At 48.8% G+C, this 27,167-nt stretch overlaps 2 protein-coding genes across 4 annotated transcripts in view; one reads left to right on the plus strand and one right to left on the minus strand.

Moving 5' to 3' along the window:
- Nucleotides 1-27,167, minus strand: part of LOC133359663 (protein S100-A1-like) — a 450,535-nt gene that overhangs the window by 215,045 nt on the left and 208,323 nt on the right. The window lies entirely within an intron of this gene.
- LOC133359613 (spectrin beta chain, non-erythrocytic 1-like) overlaps nt 1-27,167 on the plus strand; it is a 152,559-nt gene that overhangs the window by 56,228 nt on the left and 69,164 nt on the right. For all 3 annotated transcript variants that reach the window (XM_061578084.1, XM_061578091.1, XM_061578098.1), the window contains 2 exons: nt 14,035-14,186; nt 17,697-17,870. In XM_061578084.1, coding sequence (XP_061434068.1) covers nt 14,035-14,186; nt 17,697-17,870 — 326 coding nt within the window. The remainder of the gene's footprint in view (nt 1-14,034; nt 14,187-17,696; nt 17,871-27,167) is intronic.

Below are 27,167 nucleotides of genomic sequence, written 5' to 3' on the forward strand. Positions count from 1 at the left end.
CTTCCCCCATCAGATCGTCATAATTCAGTGGAGAGGCTGGATTTAATATTTAATTTCACGTCTCGTTTGGAATGTGTCTGGCTTCTTTGAGCTTTCTCGCACGATCTGTCTTGGTCTGTCGCGTTCGCTCCATCAGCCCCAATGTCAGAGCCTGTAATGTTCAAGAGGAATGCATAGTCTGTAAGTGTTTGCGCCTTTATTCTTTGGGTCTTTCGGTAAAGTCACGTAGATGGTTCAAAGGAAATAACAAAAAACTACGACGTTTCGATCACAACACAAGCGATCTTCATCAGGAGGAAAGAGGAGGAAAACTGCTGAATGCAGACTGTTGTAGAGGTTTAAAATGGGCGTAGTCCTAGGGTCATAAACGAAATGGGCGGAGCTAGTGATGTTAATGTGAGAGATTAGCGTGCTAATGTAAGATCGCAGAGCCACCGCGATGCAGAGGTCGTCATCCATAGGTGGCCACGTTGGCGCGAGAAATCAATCTGCTCAGTTGAAATCGGAGAGCCGAAGCCATGGGGAAAAAATAAAAAAAATTACATCTGAAGCTGGCAGGAAGGGAACATCACAGCCAGTTATGACTTAAACTGGTTGACAACGTCCTTCCAGGGATTGCTAAGTTTGTACCCATCTTCTCGGTTGAAATTGTGTCTGTGTCTATATATATGGATGGCTTCATGAACGATTTTTTGTTGATAGCCAATGGGTTTGCAAAGTACCTTCGTCTTAGAGAAATCAATTTCGTGTGAGCCCACCGCATTAAAACAATGACCGTGTTTCAGATCTGCCTTATTTCACGAACACGGTCCAAGACATGCCGCTTAGTTTTCAGAATGTAACTACTGCCGCAGCCACAACTCAGTTTGTAGACGCCCAGGTATTGCATGTCAGGGATCATATCGTTCACAGATGGGATCAGATCACGAATTTTATGTCCTGTGTTAAATCGAACCTGGATCTTGTGTTTGCTCATGATTTTAGAAATATTTTTGGTGACCCCTGCTATGTATTGCAAGGTGATGGTTTTGATTGGGTCCTCAGATGGTTCTTTCCCAACGGTTGGGGTAATAGCCTTACGGATTGTGTAGTCAGAATATCCATTCATCTTGAGACTTGAGAGCTTGGTGTGCGTGTTCCAGTTCACTGGCTCGGTGATGATGGTCGGAAATACATCGAGCTTTATGGTGTAGAGTTTTGATGAGGGAATTCTTCTGTGATGGATGGTGGTGGGAGTCAGGTTTTAGGTAGGCATCCGTATGGGTGGCTTTCCTATAGACAGGGTCCCATTGAGCCACCTGGTCTCTTTTCGATTAAAACATCCAAGAATGGTAGCGTGCCATTCTTTTCCACTTCCATGGTGAATTTGATGGCTGGGTGTATGGAATTGATGTGGTTGAGGAATTGGTTCACAGTTGGTCGGCCATGTGGCCAGATGACGAACGTGTCATCTATGTACCTCTTCGACAAGGACGGACGTAGAGTGGATGCCTGGATTGCGTCTTTCTTGCTCAATCTCTTTGCACGTATCTCCAGAGTGTGATGGCATTGCTCACCGCGGGGAGATGTTGCCGGAGCCTGGAGCTTTGCCCGCCTCGCAGCTGTTTGTATAAACGCAGCGTCGCACAACAACAAGAACCAGGCCATCTCGCTCCGGTCTACGAACCCAAAGGCCGCAATGGGCCGGGCCCTTCCAGGGGTTACTTCGGTGCAGTGCGTCCATAGGAGACGTGATCACTCCCCCAATGCACAGCATGCTCAGGCAGCAGCAATTGTGGAACTCCGGAGACTTGGCTGCTGCGTGGGTGATGTCACTCAGCCCGGGAGGCACTGCGGTGGTGCGCCACGGTGGCTAGGGGATGTTAACTACCTCGCCTGGAATACAGGAGGTCGTCGGGTCGATCTCGACCATAACACCTTCTATATACAGTGGTACCCCGGAGATCGAACTTAATTCGTTCCAGAAGGCCATTCGAACACCGATTTGTTAGAACACCGAATTAATTTTCACCATAAGAATGAATGTAAATGACATTAATTGGTTCCAGACAGTAATTAAATGCATAAAATCATACCAAAAAGCAAGAAACACAATAAATAAATGGAGACATTGTGTATGGTTAAACACCTAAAAACACTAAAATAAAAGAAATTAACGAAAAAGTTAAGGAACGATGTTTTGCGGGTAACTGCACTCACTGGGTGAGAAGCGTCATGCACGCTGGCCATACGCGTCTCAGTCGTACAGGTTCTTTCAAGTCGCGATTGCCCGTTCGACATCCGAATTTCGTTCGGTTTCCGGGGCAAAAAATGTTCGTAAATATCGTTCGAACGGCGATTTGTTCGAATTCTGGTGCGTTCGATCTCCGAGGTTTTACTGTATTTGGAATTTGAGTGTCTCGCTTCCCGTGGAGAGAGACACGCAATACTCTAAATATGCATGCAGCCTATTTGGATGCTATAAAGTTCCACATGACGAGCCACTTCGTTGCGCTGTCATTTGTGATGGCCATGTTGCTTCTGAAAAGGAGCTATGTAGCTCAGTGTGCCTTGCCTGGTAAAATAAAAAATGTGTTTAGTTTTAGTTTTGTTTGGTCCAAGCCATTTAGCTCCAATGGTCTGCTTCCGACTCGCAGCATTACAGGCCAGTAGTAACCCCCCCTCGCCCAATATACATACATACATATCAATGTAAATTGTTTTGTATTGAAAAAATAACAAAACATTCAAAATTCGTCAATACCGGTGAAAAATCAGTGCAGTGTCACTCATGGCTGTTGACAAAGATGAGGTTTGAGTGAGTTTTGGAATGACGGCAGATACAATGCAGTGTGAAGGCGTCGCCATCGTCGGCTTAAGTGAATTTCTATTGGCAACATTGTCACACCCATGCGGATACTAGATAGTGATGAAACATGCCCCATTACCGTGTTCGGGAGACGTTACGCGTGGTTTATTTGTGTCTCTGCGTTCTTTTAACCCAACGTTAGTGGTGGTTTATTTGTGTCTTTGCGTTGTTTTAACGCGACACTAGCGTTGGTTTATTTGTGTCTCCGCGTTTTTTGACGCGACTTTACCGGCTGGTTTATTTGTGTCTTAGCGTTGTTTTAACGCAAGTGCCACCGCACATCACTCTACACGTGCGTCGCGGTGCGCGGATCAGAGGTGCACCATGCAGAGCTACAGCAAGGATCACGTGGCCTTGTAGCTGATCGTTCACACAAAGGCACCCACGGCGGCCAACATCCAGCCCCCCAAACTCATGTCGTGTCATCGCACAAAGTTAATGACTTTGCATGGCTGTGTGGAATAATTGAGTGGTCTTCGTTGTTGTGTAGGCTCTCTAGGGATGTGGGTGGCTCGTGTGGAGGGGCAGGGGGTAAGTGTCTTGCAGGGTTGAGTATTAGCGTTGTATCCACACGCTGTATAGCTATTATCTATCTTCTATCCAGCACCCCCCCCTCTCTCTCGTATCTCTTTTGAGTGCATCATTTTCCTATCTCTCAGATTTATTTTTTAACACATCCCCTATTTCTTCCCCATGTATCTCACTTATTACATCTCAGTACATCTCACTGCACGACCGAATGCATCTCTGTTGATATTATCTGCGCGAGACAACTCCCGCTAAAGGGACTTTATTAAGTAACATTGACTTCGTGTTTGTGTGCAATATTTTCGCCTTCTCGTGTGACGTGGTTGTTTTTTGTTCTGCTTTCTCTTTGCTTAATTTCTGCGCTTTTTATTTTATTTATTTCTCTTTTCTTTTTTCTTCAGGTGGCCCAGGTTGCCCCTTGGCAAGTGAGCCTCTCTCTCCTGGCCTCTTGAGCTCTCACTCGGTTAAATACAATAAACTCAAAACTTGAAACGTGAAACTATTGTTTGCACGGAAGTGCCAAATATGTGGCAGCGTGCGTGTAATTGTGTCACGTATATGGCCGTGCTACATTCCATTGTGGTTTAGAAGGAAAGAAAATTGCAGCGCTTTGTCAGTCAACTGCTGGATAAAGACCTCCCAGGTCATGTTCAGATATCACTCGCCGTACAGGGGCCCTCCATGTTTCTCGTGCAGTGCGCTTACCTCTGGGCCACCGCTTTACAGCGAAGTCGTTTCTGGCATAACGACCGCGTTTTCTGCACGTTGTGCTTCAAACTGTCCACACACAAATCACCCCCCCCCCCCATTGCCTTTGACAAGGAAATTGGTGCCTCCTAACCCCCCCTGACTTAGGCCTTATAACTGGACTCATACACTGACCGATTTGACCTCTTTGACCGTCTGCTTCTGACTGCCTTGAGTGCCACAAGTGCCGTACGTCGCATCGGAATCGCTGTTGACTCATCGCCAGCGAGCCACCGGCGGCTTCTCGTGGGCTTGGAGACTGGCGAAAAGTAAAGGACAAATGCGTCTCAAATTGTAATGCGACGTTAAACACGATCGCGTCGAGGCAAGGGTCAGCTGATATTACAATTAAAATACACAAATGTCAGATTGCCTTCAGGAACACTTTGGTGTGAATTAATTTAAACAGTGATTGCATTTTGAACAGGTGCTCCTCTGTAGCGACAACCACGCTGAGCCTAGATTCCCCATCCGTTCATCTGCTTTTCATCTGCGGATGCATTTTGTCTGGGAGCATCTGACTAATTCTGCGTAGGACGTTCCATGCAGACACTCCTCCTCACACGCGCTCGTGCGTTTGAAGACTCGTTACGGGGGGATTGCGAGAGAGAGCGGCTACCCCAAACTCGCTCCTCGTTTGGATTGCGCTCTCGTTGTGTGTTTTCCTATCACGATGTGCGGCCTGATAGTTTTGTAGTCTTGGCGTGCGCCGCTACCTTTGTCCTATCCCTGAGTGACGTTTGTTTTTTTCAGTTGATGTGGATTTGGCGTTGACTGGAAAGGACGTTGGGTTATGTTCGTAAACTTTCCCATTGCTTTTGGTTCCCAAATAATCCTAATTGCTGGGATGTATGTGTGTACGTTGAACTACTTTCACATCATACGCAGCCAAGCGTGCTAATTGGATGTGAGGGCAAGGACAACAAACAATTTGAGTTTTCAGTCAATTGACTTTTGTTTAAAAAAATAACCTTAATAATTTTAAACAACACAATAATATTGACTGTATAATGACCAACCACAATTCACTGGTGTGGTTCATGATTGATTTTATGCAGAGCCAATTCTGGAAGCTGCGTGATGACGTTGGTTGTAACTACCAGCGAAACGTCGTGTACCCAGTTCTGAATTGTTTGTGAATTGCTCTCTCGAACAACAACAATAAATTGGCCACGTTTGACCTCGCGACAACTTTATTCAACGGTTTCGTCAGGTGGAGGCGGGTGTACGACACACATTTTACTCACGCGTGTTAAATCCACTGTAGAGGCAAAACAAGTCAATAAAAAATTATAATAATCGTAATGCATGGTTTTGCAAATTTTACGTAAAGTAATGCACTGAAAAATATATTTTTTAGCACAGAAAAACAACAGCTGACAAGTTTTCCAGATACATTACGGTACTTGACTGAAAAGGAAGTTACTCGTATAACTTGGTTCACCATTTCGCACCTCCGCTTAGCACGGTTGGCTACGTACGGTGCGAAATAAGTTCAGCGTACATACGTACGTACAATGTCCATGGAGCAATAGCCTGGTAAACAAAACGAGTGGAATGTTCAACCGCTCAGCAAGTCCCTTTTATATGCACTTCCATCTCGGTTACTTCAAACAAATTAAACAATTTTTTATTTTACCAGGTAAGGCCCACTGAGCTATATAGCTCTTTTTCATAAGCAACCTGGCCACAAATGATAGCTCAACGAATGGCTTATCACGTGGAAATATATAGCAGCCAAATACTCTTAAAGGCACGTTGATTCTAAACGTGGAGGGACAAACCAGGGAAGCTGGAGAAAAATCCACGCGACCACGGGGAGAGGGACACACAATCTAAAAACATACAGGTGTCGTCAGGGTCGGGATTGAACCCACGACCTCCTGTATACCAGGCGAGGTAGTTGACATCTCGTAGCCACCGTGGAGCCCTTAACGGTTACGGTCTCGTGGTGATTGGACCTCCACTGTGGTGCCCCCTTCCCTCGCCAGCCGGTTCTCTCTCTAATTCCGTGCTTCTATTAATGCGCGGCGCCCTTTAGACCCTTCGTGAAAGGCTCCTTTCTTATTATAAGCCCAGATAATATATATAATTATTTACATATTCCCTTGAATAAGTGGAGCAGGCGCCAACAATAACAAGAGTAACAATTCTCAGGTCACCGCGTTAAGTGTGGCTTCTAATAGGACTCATTCAGTCAGGCCTTGTCAAAACAAGTGCCTGGCCTTGAGTAGTTTACCTGTGCCCCCCCCCCTCTCCCTCCGTTCAAGCCCTGGGGAATGCGTCGAGAAATGCGTCCAGCGCGAGCTTCACGCTCGTGGGTCACCAAATATACAGGCGTCGGTCAGCTTCACGCTTGCGGGTCACCAAATTTACAGGCGTCGGTCAGCTTCATGCATGCGGGTCACCAAATATACAGGCGTCGGTCAGCTTCACGCTCGTGGGTCACCAAATTTACAGGCGTCGGTCAGCTTCACGCGCGCGGGTCACCAAATATACAGGCGTCGGTCAGCTTCACGCTCGTGGGTCACCAAATATACAGGCGTCGGTCAGCTTCACGCTCGTGGGTCACCAAATATACAGGCGTCGGTCAGCTTCATGCATGCGGGTCACCAAATATACAGGCGTCGGTCAGCTTCACGCTCGCGGGCCACCAAATATACAGGCGTCGGTCAGCTTCACGCTCGTGGGTCACCAAATTTACAGGCGTCGGTCAGCTTCACGCTCGCGCCGCGCGGCAATCCGCGCGGCCAGACCTGGACTCGACTTGGCCGCCGCATGCGCAGGCTTCGTGGCTTCATGGCGGTGTCGGAGGCAGAGGAGAGGGGTTGCAAATGAAGGGGAAATGGCTGTGACGAGAGAGGCAGCCGTGTCTGGAGGTAAATGAGTTGTGGTGGGGGGGGGTCTACGGTGGGAGACGCCGGGGGTATGGGCGGCCGCCGCTGCGCATGTCTTACTCGCCGCTTTGAGCTGGCGTCTTTGTGCGGGTAGTTTTTTTAAACAAGCCAGTTTGAGGTAGTGGATAAGTACATTACTCGCGTTGAATAAGCAGCAGAGGGTATTACATTAATTTAAATATCATCGTAGTTGCTGCTCAACCATGTAGAGCAATTTGGATAGATTCAGATCGAACATTCCAAGAACATACCCCTGTGGTTCGAGACGATTCTGACCGAACGGTTATCAATGACTCCACTGGTATTTTTTTCCCCCCGAAATGTTCCATCGGTAGTTCTGTCGGCATCGCGCCACAAAGCGAACTCCAAGATCCCTCCAAGTGACCCCTGGTTCACGATGTAGGCTGCAGCACTCTCCCACCTGCCCTGTTCGTCACACAGCGGTTACACTGATGAACTAAACTATATTAGTTACTAATTCACAATTCTGGCTATTGCCTGATGAGGCTGGTTGTAATTACTGGCAAAACATCGTACTTGTAAATGTTGTGGGTTTTACTCTCCAACACACCGGTGTGCTGAACTAGTAAAGAATTGCCATGTTACTTTTATGTGACAAACCTTACTAATTGGCTATGTGGGGTGGTGGTGAGTTTAACAACACATTTATATTTACGGGATCTAACCCAAAAAAAACCTCTTATGGAAAATATTGGTCGAGAAAGCCTACTTGGAAACCAAATGTACAACAGGCATAGTCATGGCCCGGGATCAAAACCCACGACCTCCTGCACACAAGGCGAGGGACATAACATCTCACCACCACTGCAGCGACCTCGAAGATGTGTCAGTGCAGATCTTATAGGCCGCTCGCTGCGTGTCTCCTGCACAGCAGCTGCAGGACCTGCACGGAGAGTTGGAAGCGTTGGCAAGTGATGTGATGATGGCGGTGATGGCATCGGCGGCTATGGCCATGATGAGGTCTTTGATTTGATGATCCTTTTTTTTTTATATAATTGAGCAGATGAGAGTAGACAAAGCGAGAAGCATCAACGGTGTTGATTCCCCGACTCACTGCGCATGCTTCTAGAGCAGTGGTTCTTAACGTTTACTGCAGCCTTGCACCCCTATGGTTTTCAATCGTAAGAAATAATTTACATTGTTAATAAATACACCGGGATTGATGAAACAAAGCAGTAGTACGTACGTGCCCATGCTTAATTTGTGTTTCCCACGATTTAGCTTCTAAACAAATCTGTCCATCTCGCACCTTGAGGGTGTGCGTGATGCACCCCAGGTTAAGAAGCAGTGCTCTGGAGAGACCATTGAAGCGAGTAAAGAGTGCGGGAGGGCCACTCGTGAGCTTACAAGAGACACGCGCTGGAAAATTCCACTCGAACTCCAAAGGAATTCCTTCACGGCATGCCGCTTCCCTCCAGAGAGAGCGAGAAAGGAGAGAGAGAAAAATGACTTCATAATGCATGGCAGTCTAATTCAGTGTCGGCAATAAAATAAAACGAGCCTTGTTCTGTTAGATCAAAGCGATGTTTCATTGCGGCCCGTGCTTGACTTGCACATTTTAAACAACCCCAGGTGGCAGTCGTTACCCACAGGTCGTTGTACGCCATTCTGGAACGTCGATATTTCCATAGCTATCAACCCCATACGGTTCTACCTGTATTCTTTTACAGGTCCATACGGCGTACAGCCGTTTCAATACGGGCAAAACAAATAATTGTCTATTTGTTCGTGTTTCTCCCTTGTGATGGAACTTTGTAGGATGAACGTTGAGATTTATAAGGGACACAGAGAGACCAATAAGGTTTAAATTGGTCTGTAATAAGGTAGGGCACTGATAAGGGGTTGACAGGTACGTATTTGTAAATGCGTTCCTCATGTGCGTGATGCACACCGATGCAGGTGGCTCCAGAAGCCGCCCGCAGTGTGTTTGGTGACTTACAGATTTGCAGCGACAGCTGTGCGCACACCTCGCCGTGAGTGATCGCGCCCAGCGGAGTTGCCAGGCTCGGCGCGGAGCTTTGTCTTGTTAGCTGCCGCCATGCGAGTCTATGGGTCTCTATGCGAGTCTGCGGGTCTCCGTGTAAGTCCATGGGCCTCCATGCGAGTCTATGGGTCTCTATGCGAGTCTGCGGATCTCTGTGTAAGTCCATGGGTCTCCGTGTGAGTCTGTGGGTCTCTATGCGAGTCTGCGGATCTCTGTGTAAGTCCATGGGTCTCCGTGTGAGTCTGTGGGTCTCCGTGTGAGTCTATGGGGCTCGGTGAATTTGTGGGTCTCGTGGATTTTGCGTGTACGGTGTGGCGTGGGGAACCTGAATGGGTTCCGAACAAACGCGCTGAGACCGCCAACACCACCACTTGAGGAGGCTCCCTTGCCCAAATGGGCATGGCATGGGTGGCGCTCATACTTGGTCACCCTCAGCCAGTGGTGGAAATTCCATATTCTCATGCCGGGAGCCAGACTATACCTGCTGTTGACTTTGCTCAAAGTGTCGATGATTTTATTGACCCCGCAGAGATGATCGGCTGGGTTGCCACCCGAAGAGAATTGGACAAAGGTATAAATGTTTGTTTTGTTGGCAGATGCTGCACATTCCCTGTTACACTACTTCCTCCGCAAGCGGCAGCTTAAGCAATTTTAGAGATTTTTCAATGCATTTATTATCCTCGGCCCGAGAGATTATATTTCAATGCGTGCATGGTCGGGCGCGTTCTTTTTGTATTGTGCTCAGGAGATGGCACGTATCGTTTTACACCGGGGATCTCTGTCAAGAGCTGCCTTTTTTTGCGGTTTGGAGGCTCGCACACAGGAGCCCATTCTCTCTAAACCGTATTGGTCTTGTCGAGGTGAGAACGTGGAGTCATCGGCGCGTGAAATGTCAGAGCCCGGGCGATAGCGCGCTGCGGAATTTCGCTCCCAGCTTCTGTCGGGCGGGCTGCGGTTGGCTCGAGACAGGTTCGCACGGTCGCTGTGTTTGCTTCGTGAACTGAAGTGAGTCCATTCACACACCAAGGCCTCCCGCGTCCAAACCCTGCGCGCTCCGATTAACCGCACGCATTGGGATCTCGGCATTGGTGGTCGTTTGCCACCGCTGGATTCTGCAATGAATAGGCTCAGTGGGGCACCCTCACCGACACCTAATACCAATGTGGGTATTGGCTTTATACTGTTTTATTTTGTGGTAAATCATTACCCGTGTTTGCGTTGCACTTACCGCAACGCGTCGATTATAGGAAGACACGTCACTCTCTCGACATTCGAGTCAACAAACGCGTGTCATCGTTTTTTCGCGGTGCTTGGCAAGCAACGCTACCCCATCGACGACGGAGTTTAATGTAGCACGGCGGCGCAGGAGAGATCGCCGCGGGCATCTCCTGTTGGAAATCGCCTTACTCGTGCACTCAGTGGATCTCTGTTTCATTCGCTCTCCCCTTCACTGTGCAATCTCACAGTCATTTACATTCCGTAGCTCGTGCACTCTGTAATCCGCAAGTTTCTCTGCGGTTGTGATATTACGATTCTTTATTTTAAAACAGCATCAATGCCATGAGACAAGGTTTCCATCCAGATATCTCAGGCGGCAGGGAAACCCTTCGTGTTGCAGAATGGCACGTGGAAGTGGATATCACAAAGCTACCTCTGATTAGCGCAGTGGGCTATGTAGGGTACGAAAGAAGTTAAACTTACATAAGTACATCGAAATCCCTCAAAGTGATTTCTAGTTTTAAATGATAGGGCAGCACTTTCCGACCTACCCTGCATGTGACAGTAATGGCAGTGAGGCCGATATCTTCTTAATTATTAGAGCCAGAATGTAACCAGATTGAGTAAAGAACAAACCGAATGTGATGTGATGGGGTTTTTTTGTGAACTGTCATTGGTGACTGGGCTGAGATCCTTCAATTCACGCGGCTTGAGAGGCCAGCTTAGGCCGCGAGCGGCTGCCTGGATTCAAAACCCCCGAGGACCTCAGCGGTGCCAGTGCTGGGCACTCTGACCCCCGAGCCGGCATGCGGTGTGGGTGTCCACCCTCGGTGGTGTGGGTGTCCACCCTCGGCGGTGTGGGTGTCCACCCTCGATGGCTCTGACTTCTCCCAGAGAGCTCTGCACCGCTGCACCGACACCGAGCTGGCACCGCGATCCTGACGCACGCGGGGAAGCCGCACACCTTCGTGCACTTCGTCGCTGCCACCATCGCCACTCACCGCACCGCCACGCACCACACCACAAGCGCCACGCACCACACCACACCGCACAGCCATGGACCACATCACGACCACACCACCACCACGCATCACACCACGACTGCACCACGACTGCACCACGACTGCACCACACCTCTCTGCGCCGTGCGCCGAGTGGCGCCTGGCGGGGGGGCCGCTTCTCAGTTTGGGGGAAATGACGGAGGAGCTTGTCCTGAGCTTTCATCGCAGTGTTGCACCGATTAGACCCCACGATTCCCTCTGAACATGGGGAGGAAAACGGCTTGAGGATGTAAGGGTGCAGTTTAAAAAAAAAGCCTTAAAATAAATTACGAACATTTTATGTTGAACTTCTTTTGCACCGTACGTAGGCAACCGTGCTAATCAGAGGTGTAGGAGGACAACAAACTAAGCACAAAGAGCGGTTCTAAAGAGGTGAGTTCTCAATCTGGATTTAATTTACGGTCAAATGAAGGGCTTCCGCTTTCTCCATATAATGTCAATTATCATTTCAATTTGTGACACGCTGCCACCGCACAGTATGGGCTCACTGTCGTAGAGAGAGGACGTCTCATGGGCACGAGGAGGAACCGCACCACAAGCGGCAAGGCGGCCGGGCAGTGAGCCGGCGCCAACAATTGCCCAAGCTCTGCGGTCCTCTATATATTAAGGCGTTATCGGCTAATTAACGAGTGTTTACATGTGGCGACGCCGTCATTTACCCACCAGTTGTGAGTCTCACTCACAGCCACGGTCATAACCCCCATGCGCATACGATATCAAGCCGTGCAGGATCTAATCTGGGTAAGCACAGTAAAGATAGTGCCACATTTACGACGCTCGCAGTCAAAAATCTAAGAACCAACGTTGAATTATTTCACGAGCAACGGCGGCGTGAGCGCTTAGCGTGTCTAAATGTGACCGCGCGTCAATTCCGGTTCCCTCAATCGGGTGAGAACGACCGTTTTAAACATTGCCATTTCTAATATGTAATATGTTCGCGCGTTGATTGGCGATTTGCTATTCGCCGCCGCGGCCCGCGATGCCCGGCACACGCCGGGGATGGAGGCAGAATCTGATGGAGGTGGCTGGTGTTGGCGTTGCTCCAAACAGCGCCCGAGAGAGAGACGCGCGCGCTCTGAGCTCCGGTGGGAGGGGGAGCATGAGGTGGGTCATACGGTGTGAGCATTGCTAATGAGTCGTGGTGGCGGTGGTGCACCAAAAATCAGTTCTCGTGATGTCGAAGTGGTCGGAAGACGAGTGTCAGTTCACATTTTGATCTTAGGCTGTTTTATGAGGACCGGTGCGTTATGCTGCACCGGTGTACCGCCAATACATTCATTTACTGAACCACAAAAAATACACAGCACGCGAAACGGACAATCGGGACATCCTGTTTGATTTCGTAAGGTTTCGGCGTCGTTCGTGTAATGTACATTCACCTCGATTGTAAGGATTGTAGATTGGGTGGTTGAAAAATCCATGAATAATTAAATTTGTACAGCTACAGAAAAATACCGAGCTGTGGCAAGCGCCGCACATTGACTTGGCCCTTCTTGCCGCGTGTACGCTGTGCCGCTGAGCCACCGTCAGTAATATCTCAAAGCCAAAGCTTACTGGGGGGGGGGGGGGCGCCTTTGGACCAGGTCCATGGCGTGCCGGAATTGGCACAACGTCGGTGCGTTTACTGCGTTCCACGAAAACACTCATGGCACGGGCTCTTGTGTTTCCATTCCCTCTTGGTGACCTAGAAATATGATTTGCCTCCTTTGAATTTCAATTAAATTTCGGGGAAATGTTCACTTGAGAAAAAAGAAAAACAAGTTGTTGTTCCCCCCCCCCCCCCCCATTTTTCCTGGACTTCAAGTACGTACGTCGAACTTCTTTCGCATCGCACGTAGCCAACCGTGATTATTATCGGAGGTGCGGGGAGAGCTGTTGCTTCCTTACAACCTGGCGCGTCGTGAATTGGCCCACTTCGCCCACTGGGGGAGGCTCGGGACGAGCCCTGCACTTGAATCAATTGCCATTTGTGATGTTGGCGCGCGTTCGGTGTTTTGCGATTTGCCTCGCGTGATTCCTGTCGACTTGAACTGCACATCCGCCGCGCGATCCCCGCTCCGCTCCAACTCACTTTTGAAAGCGTCGCGCGCACCGCGTCTTGCTCACGCGCACGAAGAAAGTGAAAGGACAGTGAGCGCCGTGCGAGTGGTACATTTTTTTTTCACGTCGTTTTAATTTTACGCGCAGTCGCCGGCGAACTGCGGACGAGCGGGGAAGGTGGCAGCCGGGCGGCGTGCCGGCACTACCAGCATTTGCTCCTAGCTCTGCAGTCCTCTGTATATTAAGATATTTTCAGACAATTAAGGAGTGTTTATGTATGTGAGAGGAAACCAGAGCACCCCAAGGAAAGGTCACGTGTGCCAGGGGGCAAAGCTGTCTCCCATACTAAACGGGGCATATTGTTTTCATCCACGTGAGAACCGCCTTCTCCTGGCGAGCCAGAGTACACCATCTCCTCGACGCCCACGGCATGGGAGTTTTTGGCGACATTTGTACGATTCACCAACCCTCGCTGCTGCCTCCACATTGCCGGATCACAGGCCGCGTGCGTCGGCCGCCGCCTGGCTCGTTCACGCGTCGCGTCGAATTACGGCGGCCAAGACTAGAATGCGGGGGCACTGCAATGAAAGCCCTTCGCGGCGTGCTCACCTTCACTGCCATCGGATTGCCGGGTCCGCGTCGCTCAGCGACGGGGTCGTGCGCGCGTGCGTGTGTGTGTGACGTGCGCAGACGAGCGCGAGGAGGTGCAGAAGAAGACCTTCACCAAGTGGGTGAACTCGCACCTATCGCGCGTCTCCTGCCGCATCAGCGACCTCTACGCCGACCTGCGCGACGGGCGAATGCTCATCAAGCTGCTCGAGGTCCTCTCCGGCGAGCGCCTGGTCAGTCGTGTCGTCGGCTCCTTCCCCTCGCGCCGTCGTTCGTCTGCGTTCCCCCAGAGGGGGCTACGTCGCACACACGTGTGTGTGCGACGCTTTAGACGCGCGTGTGTGGGATGCTTTAGACACACACGTGTGTGTGCGACGAGCGCGCTATGTGAACTCACGAGCCGGTCGGCTCGGTGAGTTTGCATTTACTTATCTCTTAATCAGGTTCACCTCTCGGCATCCCTTACACATGTTCAACGATGTAGAAGAAATGTCGATGCCACCTTTTTGACAGTCTCAAGAATGATGAAAAATAAGATAGGTTTTACCCTTTCTGGCAATGAAACAGGAGTTGTGTCACGATATTCAAACACCAAAATAGACAACTTTTTGCAAGGCATTAACCGCACACAGCACTTGTGGTGAACATGCAAACAAACACACTCTGATAATATGATGGGCATTGCCCTTGAAACTGATTGGCCTACACCAGAGACAGCCGCCATCTTCATGGCCTAGTCTCACCACCAGTGTCAGATCGGAGAACGCCAGCAGGCGAACGGTACAAAGACAATGCCACACGTGTCGGAGCATTTATAGCCGGGGGGGTTGAGCGGCTATTTTATTTTATTGCCAGAAGGGGTAAAACCCCCCTTCTTATTTTCCATACTCACGAGTAACATCTTGACGCAACATCCAGGGCTATGGCAGCAATCGGTGTTTGTGGAAGAAAGGAACAAAAAGTTAAAAGTTCGCAAAGAAGCACGGGGGAGGTGCGTCCGTTGAAGAATACCGGGAGACAGGAAGAGGAGCGCGCGGATTAAAGAACTGACGCGCAGGCTGGAGGCTTCGTAGTCACTGTTAGGAAAAGCGAGTGGCCTTGGGCGTGACGCGCCGCTCGCAGGGACGATGGCCGTGGGCCGAGACCGACGGCGGAGCGGTAGCCAGGGGGGAGGGGAACGCGCTCGAGTGAGTGGCACGAGCGACGCGGAGACGGAGCGACGCGGAGACGGAGCGACGACGTCAGCTCGGTGGATTGAGAGATGGGGAAGCGGTGACTCATCAGGACCAATGTCGATGATAATGATGGTCATTTTACTTGTTTCTCACGTGGCAGTAATAATCGCAAGCACTGTTGGAATGTGCAGATTGTACGGCGCACTGCAATGCGAAGCATGTTCACTGCGCCGCAGATTGGCTTCTTCATTTCTGCCTGACGGCCCCGTCAGCTGCCTGCAGGGCACACCGGGTAGCCTTCATATCCGGCAGCCAAAGACAAAGATCTCTCATGTAGCCTTTAACAGACTGTTGGGGCAAGCACTGTTAGCATACCTGTCAACCCCTTATCAGTGCCTACCTTACTACAGACCAATTCAGACCTTAATGGTCACTCCATGCCCTTATAAATCTCAACGTGCATCCTACAAAGTCCCATCATGAGGGAGAAACACAAACAAATAGACACTTTTTTGCCCCTTTATTGAAACGGCTGTAAGCCGTCTGCACCTGAAAACTCAATTTCCCTGTACAAGAATATGGGTAAACTGTATGGGTTGACAGGTTTGTGTTAGCTTGTGGCACCTATGCAGGCCAGTACAGCACACGAGGGGGTGGGTGGCCAGCACCACGCCCGGCCGCCTTTGTCTCTCTCGTGACGAAGTTTAGTTTACACATCGCACCAGGTACTCATTTGAGTTTGAGTCGGCCTAGGGGATGCCCAGGACCGGTTCCGATAATCGTTACTGGTGTTCACCGTGAGCGGTGATCCAACTATGGTTGCCGGGTTCGTAACACAGCGCGCTAACCGCTCTGCCACCGCTCTCCAATTGCACACATGCGTGCACGCAAACCATATATACACGCACGCATGCACACACAAATGTGTACAACACGCACGTACATGCACACAAACATATAGCATACACAAACGCACGCGCATGCATACACACAGGCACACAACCATGTATACATGCGCGCACATACAATGCGGATATGCACACACGCACGTGCGCACGTACGCAAACACACACCGGCACGCAGGCTGCACAAAGGCCTCTTGTTTCATTGTACATTCCCTGCCGCGGTCAACTTTGCAAATATGAGTTACAGCGTCCAGTACATAAAGAGCCTTTTCAGGATTGCATTCTCTGCGCGAGGGTTTTTGTAGAACTGGAGTGCTTCCTGGTGCTTCGCGACAGCCTGCGGTTGACATTTCGGATGTTCGCATGAGCACAGCAGTGCGGTCCCAGTAAACGTCACAACGTTGGGTCAACCTTGTCGCGTTTACCGGGGTACAACCCGTAAAAACCCATACAAAAGAGGCGTGCGTTGTACAAGCGTTGTGCTGTTGTGTGCCAACGCTCCGCAAGAAACCACAGGACAAATAGACTCGCGCGACCTTCCCGGTTGCAGAAGAATCCATTGTGAGGTCGCAAGTCGAGAGTGTACAGCTGACTGGGACAGTTTGCGACTTGAAGCCGCAGTTCGGAGTCCCATGTCCCCTCTGGGTGCACCGCGGTGGCGACATGTTAACTACCTCGCCCGGTGTACAGGAGGTCGTGGCTTCGAACACCTGCTGTATATTTGGAGTTTGCATGGTTCTCCCCGTGGTTGCGTAGATTTTTTTTACGGGTCCTTTGGTTTTCCGCTCCACATTTAGAATTAACGTCACGCGTTTAGAGTATTTAGCTGCGATACGTTTCCACGTGAGAAGCCACTTCATTGGGCTATGATTTGTGATAGCCAGAAAGAGCTCCATAGCTCAGTAGACCCTACTTGCTGAAATAAAAACATAGTTAATAGTTTAAAATAGTTTTTTATCAATAAAATTTGAACTACATTTTGGATTACACGACTAACAGTGGTGCTGCTGGGAGTTGTCACGTTGATGATTCAACGAACCTTTTATACGCAAAGCAACACGTTTATAAAAACTATATATATATATAACAACAGAGGTTATTTTTTATGCATCTGACACTGGGAAAGAAAGGGAGATCTTGGATGTGTGGGCCGACTGGCCTACTTTTTGGGGAAGACAGGTAGTCCTCGATTAACACGATAGATGCATTCTTGAAAATCTTCATGTAAAAGTGAAATGGTGATTTGACGCTTTCGTGACTGCAGGAATCCATATTCTTTGGTTCTTTCAGTAAAGTCACATAGGTATAAAATAAAATAAATCACGACGTTTCGGGTGCTTGTATTGCGTAACTTTACCGAAAGAACCAAAGAGTAGTGAAATCATCTAAATGGGGGGGGGGGGGGGGGGGGGGGGGGGGGTTGCGTTCCAAGCTTCCAACTCGATTGACAAATATATAATTGTTACCCGTTTATTATGGCTATGCGTTGGTTAACACTTTTTTTTATTGTTGCCTTTTTATGCATGAACAACATTTAAGGGGAAAATGAACAATTTATAAACGTAACCTAAAGCAACGGACACTGTTGTCTGCGCGTGTGAGCTGCGACGAGTTTGCCCCCGAGGCGTCGCGCTCCTTAAACGACGTGTCTTGTCGTGTGCAGCCGAAGCCCACGAAGGGCAAGATGCGGATCCACTGCCTGGAGAACGTGGAGAAGGCCCTGCAGTTCCTCAAGGAGCAGCGCGTCCACCTCGAGAACATGGGCTCCCACGACATTGTCGACGGCAACCACCGCCTCACGCTCGGCCTCATCTGGACCATCATCCTCCGCTTCCAGGTGAGACCCCGTCAACTCGCAACATCGGAATCGGAGGTTCATTTGCGCGTAGTCGTAATAATCAGGGCTCTCGCCACCAATGTAATCCATAATAAAGTGGGGGGGGGGGGGGGTTTGTTGGCTTGGATCGCAAATTGTATAAATACGTGCCAATTAGTAAGGTTTGTCACGTAAACAAAACGTGTTAATTCGTAACTGGTAACTTGTCAAGGAAACAAAACATGCCAATTAGTTACTACAATTATTTACTTATATACTTACATACCAATTACTTATCCTGACAAGGCTCTTTCTGTAATGGATGCTGTTGACTGCAGCAGGGAAAGTACCATGAAACAAGATGCCTTTGTACAGCTTGCGTGCCGGTGTGTGTTTGCGTACGTGTGCACGTGCGTGTGTGCGTATCCGCAGTGTTACTAGTAACTAAGAGTGTTACTTAGTAACTATAAGTTACTTGTAACTAATTGGCATTTTTTGTTTACGTGATAAACATTTCTAATTGGCTGTGTTGGGCGGTGGCGGGTTTAGCGACGCATTGATATTCACACAGTCTAACCCAAAAGGAAACCCTCTGTTATGGATGAAGTTGATTATTCGAGTATTTAACCCATTGAGCTCTGTTTCACGGGTGACTCGGCCAGCAGGGGCGCGACTCCGCCCTTCCTCGCGTTCCCAGACGCCTCTGCTGCCGCGACTGCTGCCGCGACTGCTGCTGCTGCTCTTACGAGCCGTGTGCGTTTTGTGAGCACAGCGGGAAGCACGTGCGGTGTGCGGCAAAGTGCGGTGGATGCTCAACATGCCCGGCCGGCACGGAAGAGTAGGCCAAATACCATCTCAAAGGCTATCTCTCTCTGGAGCTCGAGTTCCCTTCAACTGAAGGTGGTCGAGCGAGCCATTGCAGGGCTGCCTTTTAAACAGCTTTACAACCTTTACCTTTGAAATGCTTTATAGCTCATCGGATTCCTCCAGTGGAATTGCATATTGTGACACCTGCTGTATATTTTGAGTTTGCGTGTCTCTGTCTCCGTGGTCGAGATTTTTTTTCCTCCAGGTCCTCCGGTTTTGTCCCGCCACATTTAGAATCGACATCGCACGTTTAGAGTATTTGGCTGATCAGAAATGTCCACGCGATAAGCCACTCTGTGAATGAAAAAATGTATTTCTTCCCAAAAATTGGGTGTACACTTTTTCTGTCAAGGTCCGGTGTTTTAAAGTCACAAAAAAAGGAACGTAGCATGGAACAGAGGCGTCCATTGTTTTAGCATCAAGGGGCAGATTGACAAACATCGTGAGAGCTGTGGGATGCAGACATGGCGCCACACAGTAAGTGCAGCGAAGAGACAGATTCAGAAGTGATTTGCCGCGGGGAGATGAGAGAGCTCTATTCGGAAGAGAAATGCGAGATCGATAGTCGGTATATTACACGAAAATGGATGGATAGATATAAGCGAGATGAACGCCGAGGAGGGCGGTGAGGCCAATAGGAATAAGGCGATTACAGGAGAGCGGCACAAGTGAATTGATGTTTGTATGAGCCATCGAACAAACACGGTCACTGCATCACGTGGCACTTTCAAATGCGGTTCTGCGGTCATCGATATTAGAAAGCCACTGGGGCTAGGCACTGTTAATTCAAAATTGAAAACTCATTTCTTTAGAACTGCTTTTTGCGTTAGGTTTGTCCTTCACCCCGCTCCTCTGATTAGCATGGTTGGCTACGCACGGTATGAAAGAAGTTCAACATACGTACAGAAGAGAGATGTGCGTGAGATAGGAGAGAGACGCATTCAGGAGAGAGGCAAAGAGAGAGGGACACGGAGATATACACTGGGAAAAACAGAGGCACGTGGAGAGACATGAGAGAAAGGGGACAGATGGGAGAAATGGAAGAGAGAGGAGAGAGAGGAGAGAGGAGAGAGAGGAGAGAGAGAACAGAGATGTGCAACCACATTCTCAATGTTCACTCTGCCAGGCCCACACCCCCAACCATCACCGCGGAGCGCACGCACGGTGACTCAGATCACCGAATCGTTTCACGTGGCCCTGTGAGATGATGAACTTCATACCTTTCCATTTTAAAGCCGTGGCGAGAGGCATTCCTCATTCCTCACTTGTGTGTTTGAGTGACGGGGTGGGAGATGAGCCGGCGCCACCGCCCCTGCCGCCGCCGGTCGTCGCGTTTGGCCCCCGGAGGGGGGGGGGGCACCGTTGCCCGGATGGCCCCGGTGGAGGTGAGAGGCCGATCCGGTGGTAACCGACCGAGAGAGAACGATACCGGCGATGAGAGCAATCCTTCTGTGCCACTGGCCGTGCCACTCTATTTAAATATTACTATTCTTATTTTACCAGGTAAGTCCCACTGAATTACGTAGTTGTTTTTCGGAAGCGACCTGGCCACAAATGATAGCGCAACGAAGTGACTTATTGCGTGGAAATTTACCGCAGTCAAATACTCTCTAGAAATGCGTCTCTTAATGTGGAGGGAAAAGCCGCAGTACCCGGAGAAAGCTCCACACGACCACGAGGAGAGAGGGAGAGACGTGCAAACTCCAAATATACAGGCAGCAGGCAGGGTTGGGATCAAAATCACGACCTCCTGTACACCAGGCGAGGCCATTAACATCGCCTTGCCACCACGACGCCCTCACTCAACCACGCCGCACGTGGCACCGCGGCCAGGGCGCGACAGACAACAACCTGTGAGGAACAGGAGGAAGCGTCTCCGTCAGGGGAGGGTGGTGGGAGCAGTGGGGGTTTGCATCTTCCACGCTGAGGAGCTGATTGCTGCCATCCCTGGATCTTGTGTCAAAATGTTACTCGCGAGTATGAAAAATAAGAAAGGGGGTTTTACTCCTTCTGACATGAAAACAAAATAGCTGCTCAACCTCCGAGCTATATATGCTGTCTCTGGTGTAGGCCATTCAGTTTCTAAGTAAAATGCAAATATAATTATCGGAGCGAGTTTGGTTGCATGTTTTGCCACAAGTACTGTGTGTGGTTAATGCAGACTTTAATCCTTGCAAAAGGTTTCTATTTGGTGTTTGAACATGTTAACACAGCTTCTGTTTTATTGCCAGAATGGGTAAACCCTATTCTTGTTTTCCATACTTCCAATTTCTCTGAAAAACTAAATCAATTGGTATATTTAATTGCCCTCGTGACAACTTGATTCGATTGGCTGTCGGGTGGTGGATGGTTATACAACCGACACGCTCGAACCCAAAAATAAACGAATTAAGAATCGTCCGTCACATTTGTCGTGAGAGCCCATGGGAGCTCGAGCGCTCATTTCTCCGTCTCCCGCTGGGTTCTCGCCCAATATTTTTTGAGGCCGCTCCGACCACGCGGTCACAGCGGGGTCACCTCGGCCGCGGCTTGCGGGGGAGCGCAACAGCTTCTGGCCGTCTGAAGAGAATGATGGGAGACTTCGCTGGGGAGCTGCGAGGTCGTGGGGAGGAGATAGAGAGAGGGGAGGAGGGGGGGAGCCCTGCCAGATGTCTGGTTCCACTGAGTGGGTTGGTGGGGAGTGGCGGTGCAGCGGTTTACGTGGCACGCTACGTATCCGGCGTCCCAAGTTCGATTCCCACTCACGGCCAACACCAGTGACGATTATTTGAACCGGTCCTGGGCCTCCGCTACGTCGACTTAGCCTCAAATGAGTGCCTGGTGCGGTGTGTGAACATCGCCACTGGGAAGACAAAGGCGGCCAGGCGTGGTTTTGGCCACTCACCCCCTCGTGCGCCGTGTCAGCCTTCATCGGTGCTCACTTACAGCGCTTGCCCCAACAGTCTGTTAAGGCTATACGGGGGATCTTTGTCTTTGTGGGTGGGAGGGTGACTGGCTGCCCCTGTGAGGCAGCACAGCGTTCATCCTTTGTGAATTGCAAATAACGCTGCGTTCGTGCCATGCTTTACACACAGCATTGTTATAAATACACATTAGCTTGTCGTAAATTCACCGGGCTTTCTCGGTATCTTCGTTATCCCCTCTCCTAAATTCAACGCTTATATATATACACCTTGAAAATGACACGTGGTGTGCAACGTTTGACCGGGAACATCCATAGCAGGTACAGAAAGCCAGCGAATTAAGTGCAAAAGCAATTTGAACCGTTGCAAGTAGCTGGGAGGAATATCTATTGCAACGTTATTGATGAACATCATGGACAGAGCTAAACGTATGCATGCATTATGTTGAACTTCTGCGTGCACGGTACGCAGCCAACCGTACTAATCGGAGGTATGGGGAAAGGACAACAAACTATGCAATGAAATGAAGGCCATGTGATTGCAGACATTTTTGAGACAGGACTCCTGGCACATAGAGAGAGAAGTGCGACAAGCAATGTTGAAGTCCTGGGGTGACACTCGACACCTACGGTTCCCGGGGACGTGAAAGGCTCCGTGTCACACGTGTGAGAACACGTCCAGCAGGCTCCGTTCATACCCAACCACTGCGCATCACCGATCAAAGCCTCCCCCGGCTGCTGTGGACTGACAAGAGCCCATTGAGATGGCGCGGCTCTTTTTACGAGATGAACATTCTGGCACGTAGCAGCAGGCTTTCGTGACCAACAATAATATCCATAATAAGAGTTATTTTGCGTTATATTGAGTAAATATAAATGTCTCGTTAAACCCGCCACCGGCCGACACAGCCAATTAGTAAGGCCCGATGAAGTGAATTTTGCCCGGTGAAAATGGATTTAATTACCAGCTAAATGTCGTACTCAAACTGTAAATGTTTTGGGTTTACTCTCCAACACGCCGGTGTGCTGAACTAGTAAATAATTGCCAGTTTTTGTTTCTGTGACAAACCTTTCGAATTGGTTGTGTCAGATGGTGGTGGGTTAACGACACGTCTGTATTTGCACGATCTAACCCAAAATGACTTTCATTTTGAGAGGAATATTCTCAAGTACACATCCATCACAAGCCGTGAACGAATCCGAACAAAAACTTGAAACGAAACACCATGTGAGGAAGTTAAGAGACAAAAACTGTTTTATGTTATACGCCAAATATAATATTAGAGATTTACTTGTATCTTTGTATGTATGTTGAACTTATTTTGCACCGTACGTAGCCAACCGTGCTAATTAGAGGTGAAGGGAAGGACAACAACTTAGATTCCCTAACAAGGCTAGCTGAGATTCAATACATTTTCAAAGTCTCAATGTAGAATATATTTTGTTATAGAAATGCTGGACTATGATAATGATTAAAAATTTGACGATTATATGAAAAGAACGTCAGATGCTGCCTTCTTCTTCATATGGCTGATGTCGGTGTAGAGCCACGAATATGATTTTACGTTTGGGTAGTTGAGCCAGATGATTGCGTCAGGAGTGGGGAATTGTCGCTGTGGTGATGCCTCCCCCCTTCGTAATTGTGATTCGGGCATTGAGTCATGATGCGTCCCATGGTATGTTCTGAGTGACCGGGCGCACGCTGTCGGGAGAGTTTTAAATTTTCCATTTGTGCATAAACTATCCGCATCTGGGTGGAGTGAGTTCCTGCAGTAGACTGGCGAGCACATGCATAGCGCCCATCACACATGGGCTTCCACCTCTCATAGCGCCAGTCACCCATGGGCGCTGTGAGAGATGGAAGCGAGAGTCTGGACTGCGGCCGACGTCAAAAATAAAGACATCTCGTACAGGAGCCTACCGTCGAACCTCCCCCGGTTTCAACGTTCCACACTGCCAATGATCGACCATCAATCAGGACCGGGCCACATGGCCGATGCGGCCACCCGATGCCACATATGTCGCATCAAATAATTCGGCGGCTTGCGAGTAGTGTGGATCGCGAATCCCAAACCATCGACCGCATCATCAACACGCTGCTGCTGCCTTCACGCCTTTAAAGGAGGAATGGACGGACATCCACTCTGCTTCTGAGCAGACAATTGAGTGGATAACAAATAGAAAATCACATTTTTTATCCACTGCTATGAATCCATACGAAAGAAGAAGATCACCCATTCATGATAGGCCTGAGTGATTGGAAAAGGGTATCGGCTGTGTTTGTGCAGAGGAGGTGGTCTCTTTCCGTGATGGGATATTGCTACTGTGCTTGGAATAACACGTTGACCATTTTGAGTTTTGGCTTCTGGCAGAGTGATGGTGTGCAACGTCTCGAATGGTCCCGAGTTTTGCTGAGATGTCCAACGCTGATAAAAGGGGAAAGAAACCGCAACGTGTGCTTGTGTGTGTGCAAATCACAGCGGCAAAGAGTTTTAAGTTCCGGACAACTTGTGAGATCACATTTATTGATACGGATAAAGAAGTGATTGAGTGCATGCTTTGTAATGTTGAAAGAAGGACGGCTATCTTACAAACAATAATACAGCATTATAAATGTTGCCAACATAAACCAAGCAATAATGAACATAAATTTCCCTCTGCCTGCCTTATTAAAACATTGTAAAAAATAAATGCACATTCTACTACTGACTTGGCTAGTCTGGATAGCTTTCCAAGTTAGCACTGTTAAATTCTAAGCATTGTTGTATGCAGGTCGCTTCTGAAAAAGAGCTATGTAGCTCAGTAGGCCTGAAATAAATAAATAACTATATACTGCAAGCATAAATGGTTTGAAAGGTGTGTTGAGGTAAACTTAGCACAACTTTCATGATATTAATATTCATATACTTGTCTGATTTTATGATATTAATTTTATACGAGATATCGCGCCCATTTCACGAGGCCTCCTCAGGGCCACCATGTCCACCTTGTCGTTGCTGGATGATGGCTGATCGCGTGCAGAAAACCCTTCTCCTCCCGATATTTTCAATCCGCGTAAGGGGGCCCAGTTTGGTGCACAATTCGCGGGCCACATTCAACCCTGTGACAAAAATAGGCTTTTACCCTTTCTGGCAATCAAACAGAAGGTTTTAAGATGTTCAAACACCAAATAAATACCTTTTGCAAGGAATCAAGTCTGCATTAACCACACTTGTGGTGAACATGCAAACAAACATGCTCTGATAATATATGCATTGTTTTTTGATTGGCCTACACCAGACAGAGCCTTCTTTAGTTCCTGGTCTGACATTGGTGAGACTAGGCCGTTTGAACATATTAACACCTGTTTTATTGCCTAAAAGGGTATACCTATTCTTATTTTTCATACTGTGATACTGGCAAATTCGGCCGCTTGCCGCTCCGCAGAGAAATGTACGGGAACATTTCCTCCGATGGCTTTCCGCGTTTCCCAGCGACCATCGGCTCGCCTTCACCTCCGTTCTACAGATTCTTCCGCAGCTCCTCCGGCTGCTGTACATTTCCACACGATTATAAGCCACTTGCCTTGCGCTATTGCTTATGATAGCCAGGTCGCGTCCTGAAAAAAAGATATACATAGCTCAGTGGGCCTTACCTGCTAAAATAAAAATAAGTTTTAGGCCACTTCAAACCTCCTGGAGTGAGGTTGGGCTTGGTGGAATAGGCATGGACACAAACACACACTGAATATGAGCATGGGCCAGGTTATGTGAAGCAGGCAGCCGTTTTAAACTATTATTAAAAGGGACTTTGTAAATAACATGATCATTATTGAGTAGCTTAGTAAGGTGATGACACGATTATGTTGACACGAATTGCAGTTGCATATGACCAAGGGAAAATGCTTTCAAGATGCAGGGGCTTTGGTGTAGAAATGAAACAAATATGGTTAATTATGATGATGTTGTAAGTTACTATTATAATGGTGATGAAATACCCAAACGCAGACATACATATGAAAAATATAGCTTTTTTTACAATGCGGGTGGAAATGGTCCACAACAAATCATCACAATGACATTTATCGGCCAGCAATTGGTGTGTGTTGATATTTGGACAGCTGTAGTATGCGCTATTAAAAGTCTAACAGGCAGTTTTTTTTTCTATTGAGGCCGTTAAAATGTCCACTTAATCTTTTCCCTCGGGTTTTTGGAAGTCGCGCGCTATGTTCACATTTCGCAGCTCATGTTGAATGTATGGCCGGAGCTAGGAATGTGATGCGTCAGGCATGAAAGTCGGACCCACGGAATGTTTCACTCGGGGTCGAGATGTCGCACGTCGGCAGTGAACACATTTTATTAAAAAATAATTTTGATCAACTCAGGGTGCGTTTTTCGCCTTTCCACTTTTCGCGAGAGTTGACTCAATTTTACTTTCTTGCTCTAGATCCTGAAGTTGATTCGCGATAAGTAGCTGGTACCGTGCTGTCGGTGCGCCAGGGTGGCAAGACGTTAACTACCTCTCCTGGTATGCAGGAGGTCGTGGGTTCGATGCCGACCCTGATGCCTGCTGCACATTTGGAGTTTGCGTGTCTCTCTCCCTGTGGTTCTGTGGATCTTTCTCCGGGTCATCCCGTTTTTCCCTCAATATTTATAATCGACGTGCATTGAGAGTATTTGGCTGCTATACATTTCCACGTGATAAGCCGCTTCGTTGAGCTGTCATTTGTGGTCAGGTCGCTTCTGTAAAAGAGCTACATAGCTCAGTAAGCCTTACTGGGTAAAATAAAAAATAGTTTATTTTTTGTTTAGATCTATATCGGTCAACGTGAGCGATATGGGATTGTTTCAAAGTGTAGCGAGTCCATCTAATTTTGAAGAGGCTAGTGGTGCCTAGGTAATAACATAGTTGTGTATATATTGATATAGTGTGTGTATATATAGTTTTGGGAAGCGGTAGTGTCGTGGTTAGCGTCCTGCACTACAAACCCGGTGACCCAAGTTTGATTCCCGCTCACGGCCAATGCCAATGACGATTACCTGAACAGGTCCTGGGCCTCCCCTAGGTCCACTCAGCCTCAAATGAGTGCCTAGTGCGATTGTATAAACATCGGCACTAGGGAGACAAAGGCGGCCAGGCATGGTGCTGGCCACCCACTCCCTCGTGTGCTACAGTGCCGGCCTTCACTGGTGCTCGCAAGAGGCCAGCAGAGTAGACGGTTTCTCTCTCGGTAAAAAAAAAACTAATCTTGTTTTTAACCTCGCTTATTCTTTGCGCATGTAGGTGGCAGTAAAAGTGTTCAGGAGCTAAGCGCCTATGTCGAGGTCTGGCGAGCCACGAAGAGGGCTTCGGGAGAGAGTTGGTGTCGTCTTTGCTGATCCTCTGTTGAGTCAGCCCGGTGAAATAAATTGCCCTGCTGCACAAATCGGCAAAGTGAAGCCCGGGTGCAAATGAACAACGAGGGGAACAAGCCTTAGGAACGAACGGTGCCTGCGGCGCTTTGACAGCGGTGTACATTTTCATTCGCCGTGTGGGGGAATGTCCCCGGTGATGAGAATGCATCAGGTGCG

The sequence above is a fragment of the Lethenteron reissneri genome, chromosome 8, assembly GCF_015708825.2.
Source record: "Lethenteron reissneri isolate LAM-NWPU_2019-01 chromosome 8, ASM1570882v1, whole genome shotgun sequence".
Classification (NCBI taxonomy): domain Eukaryota; kingdom Metazoa; phylum Chordata; class Hyperoartia; order Petromyzontiformes; family Petromyzontidae; genus Lethenteron; species Lethenteron reissneri.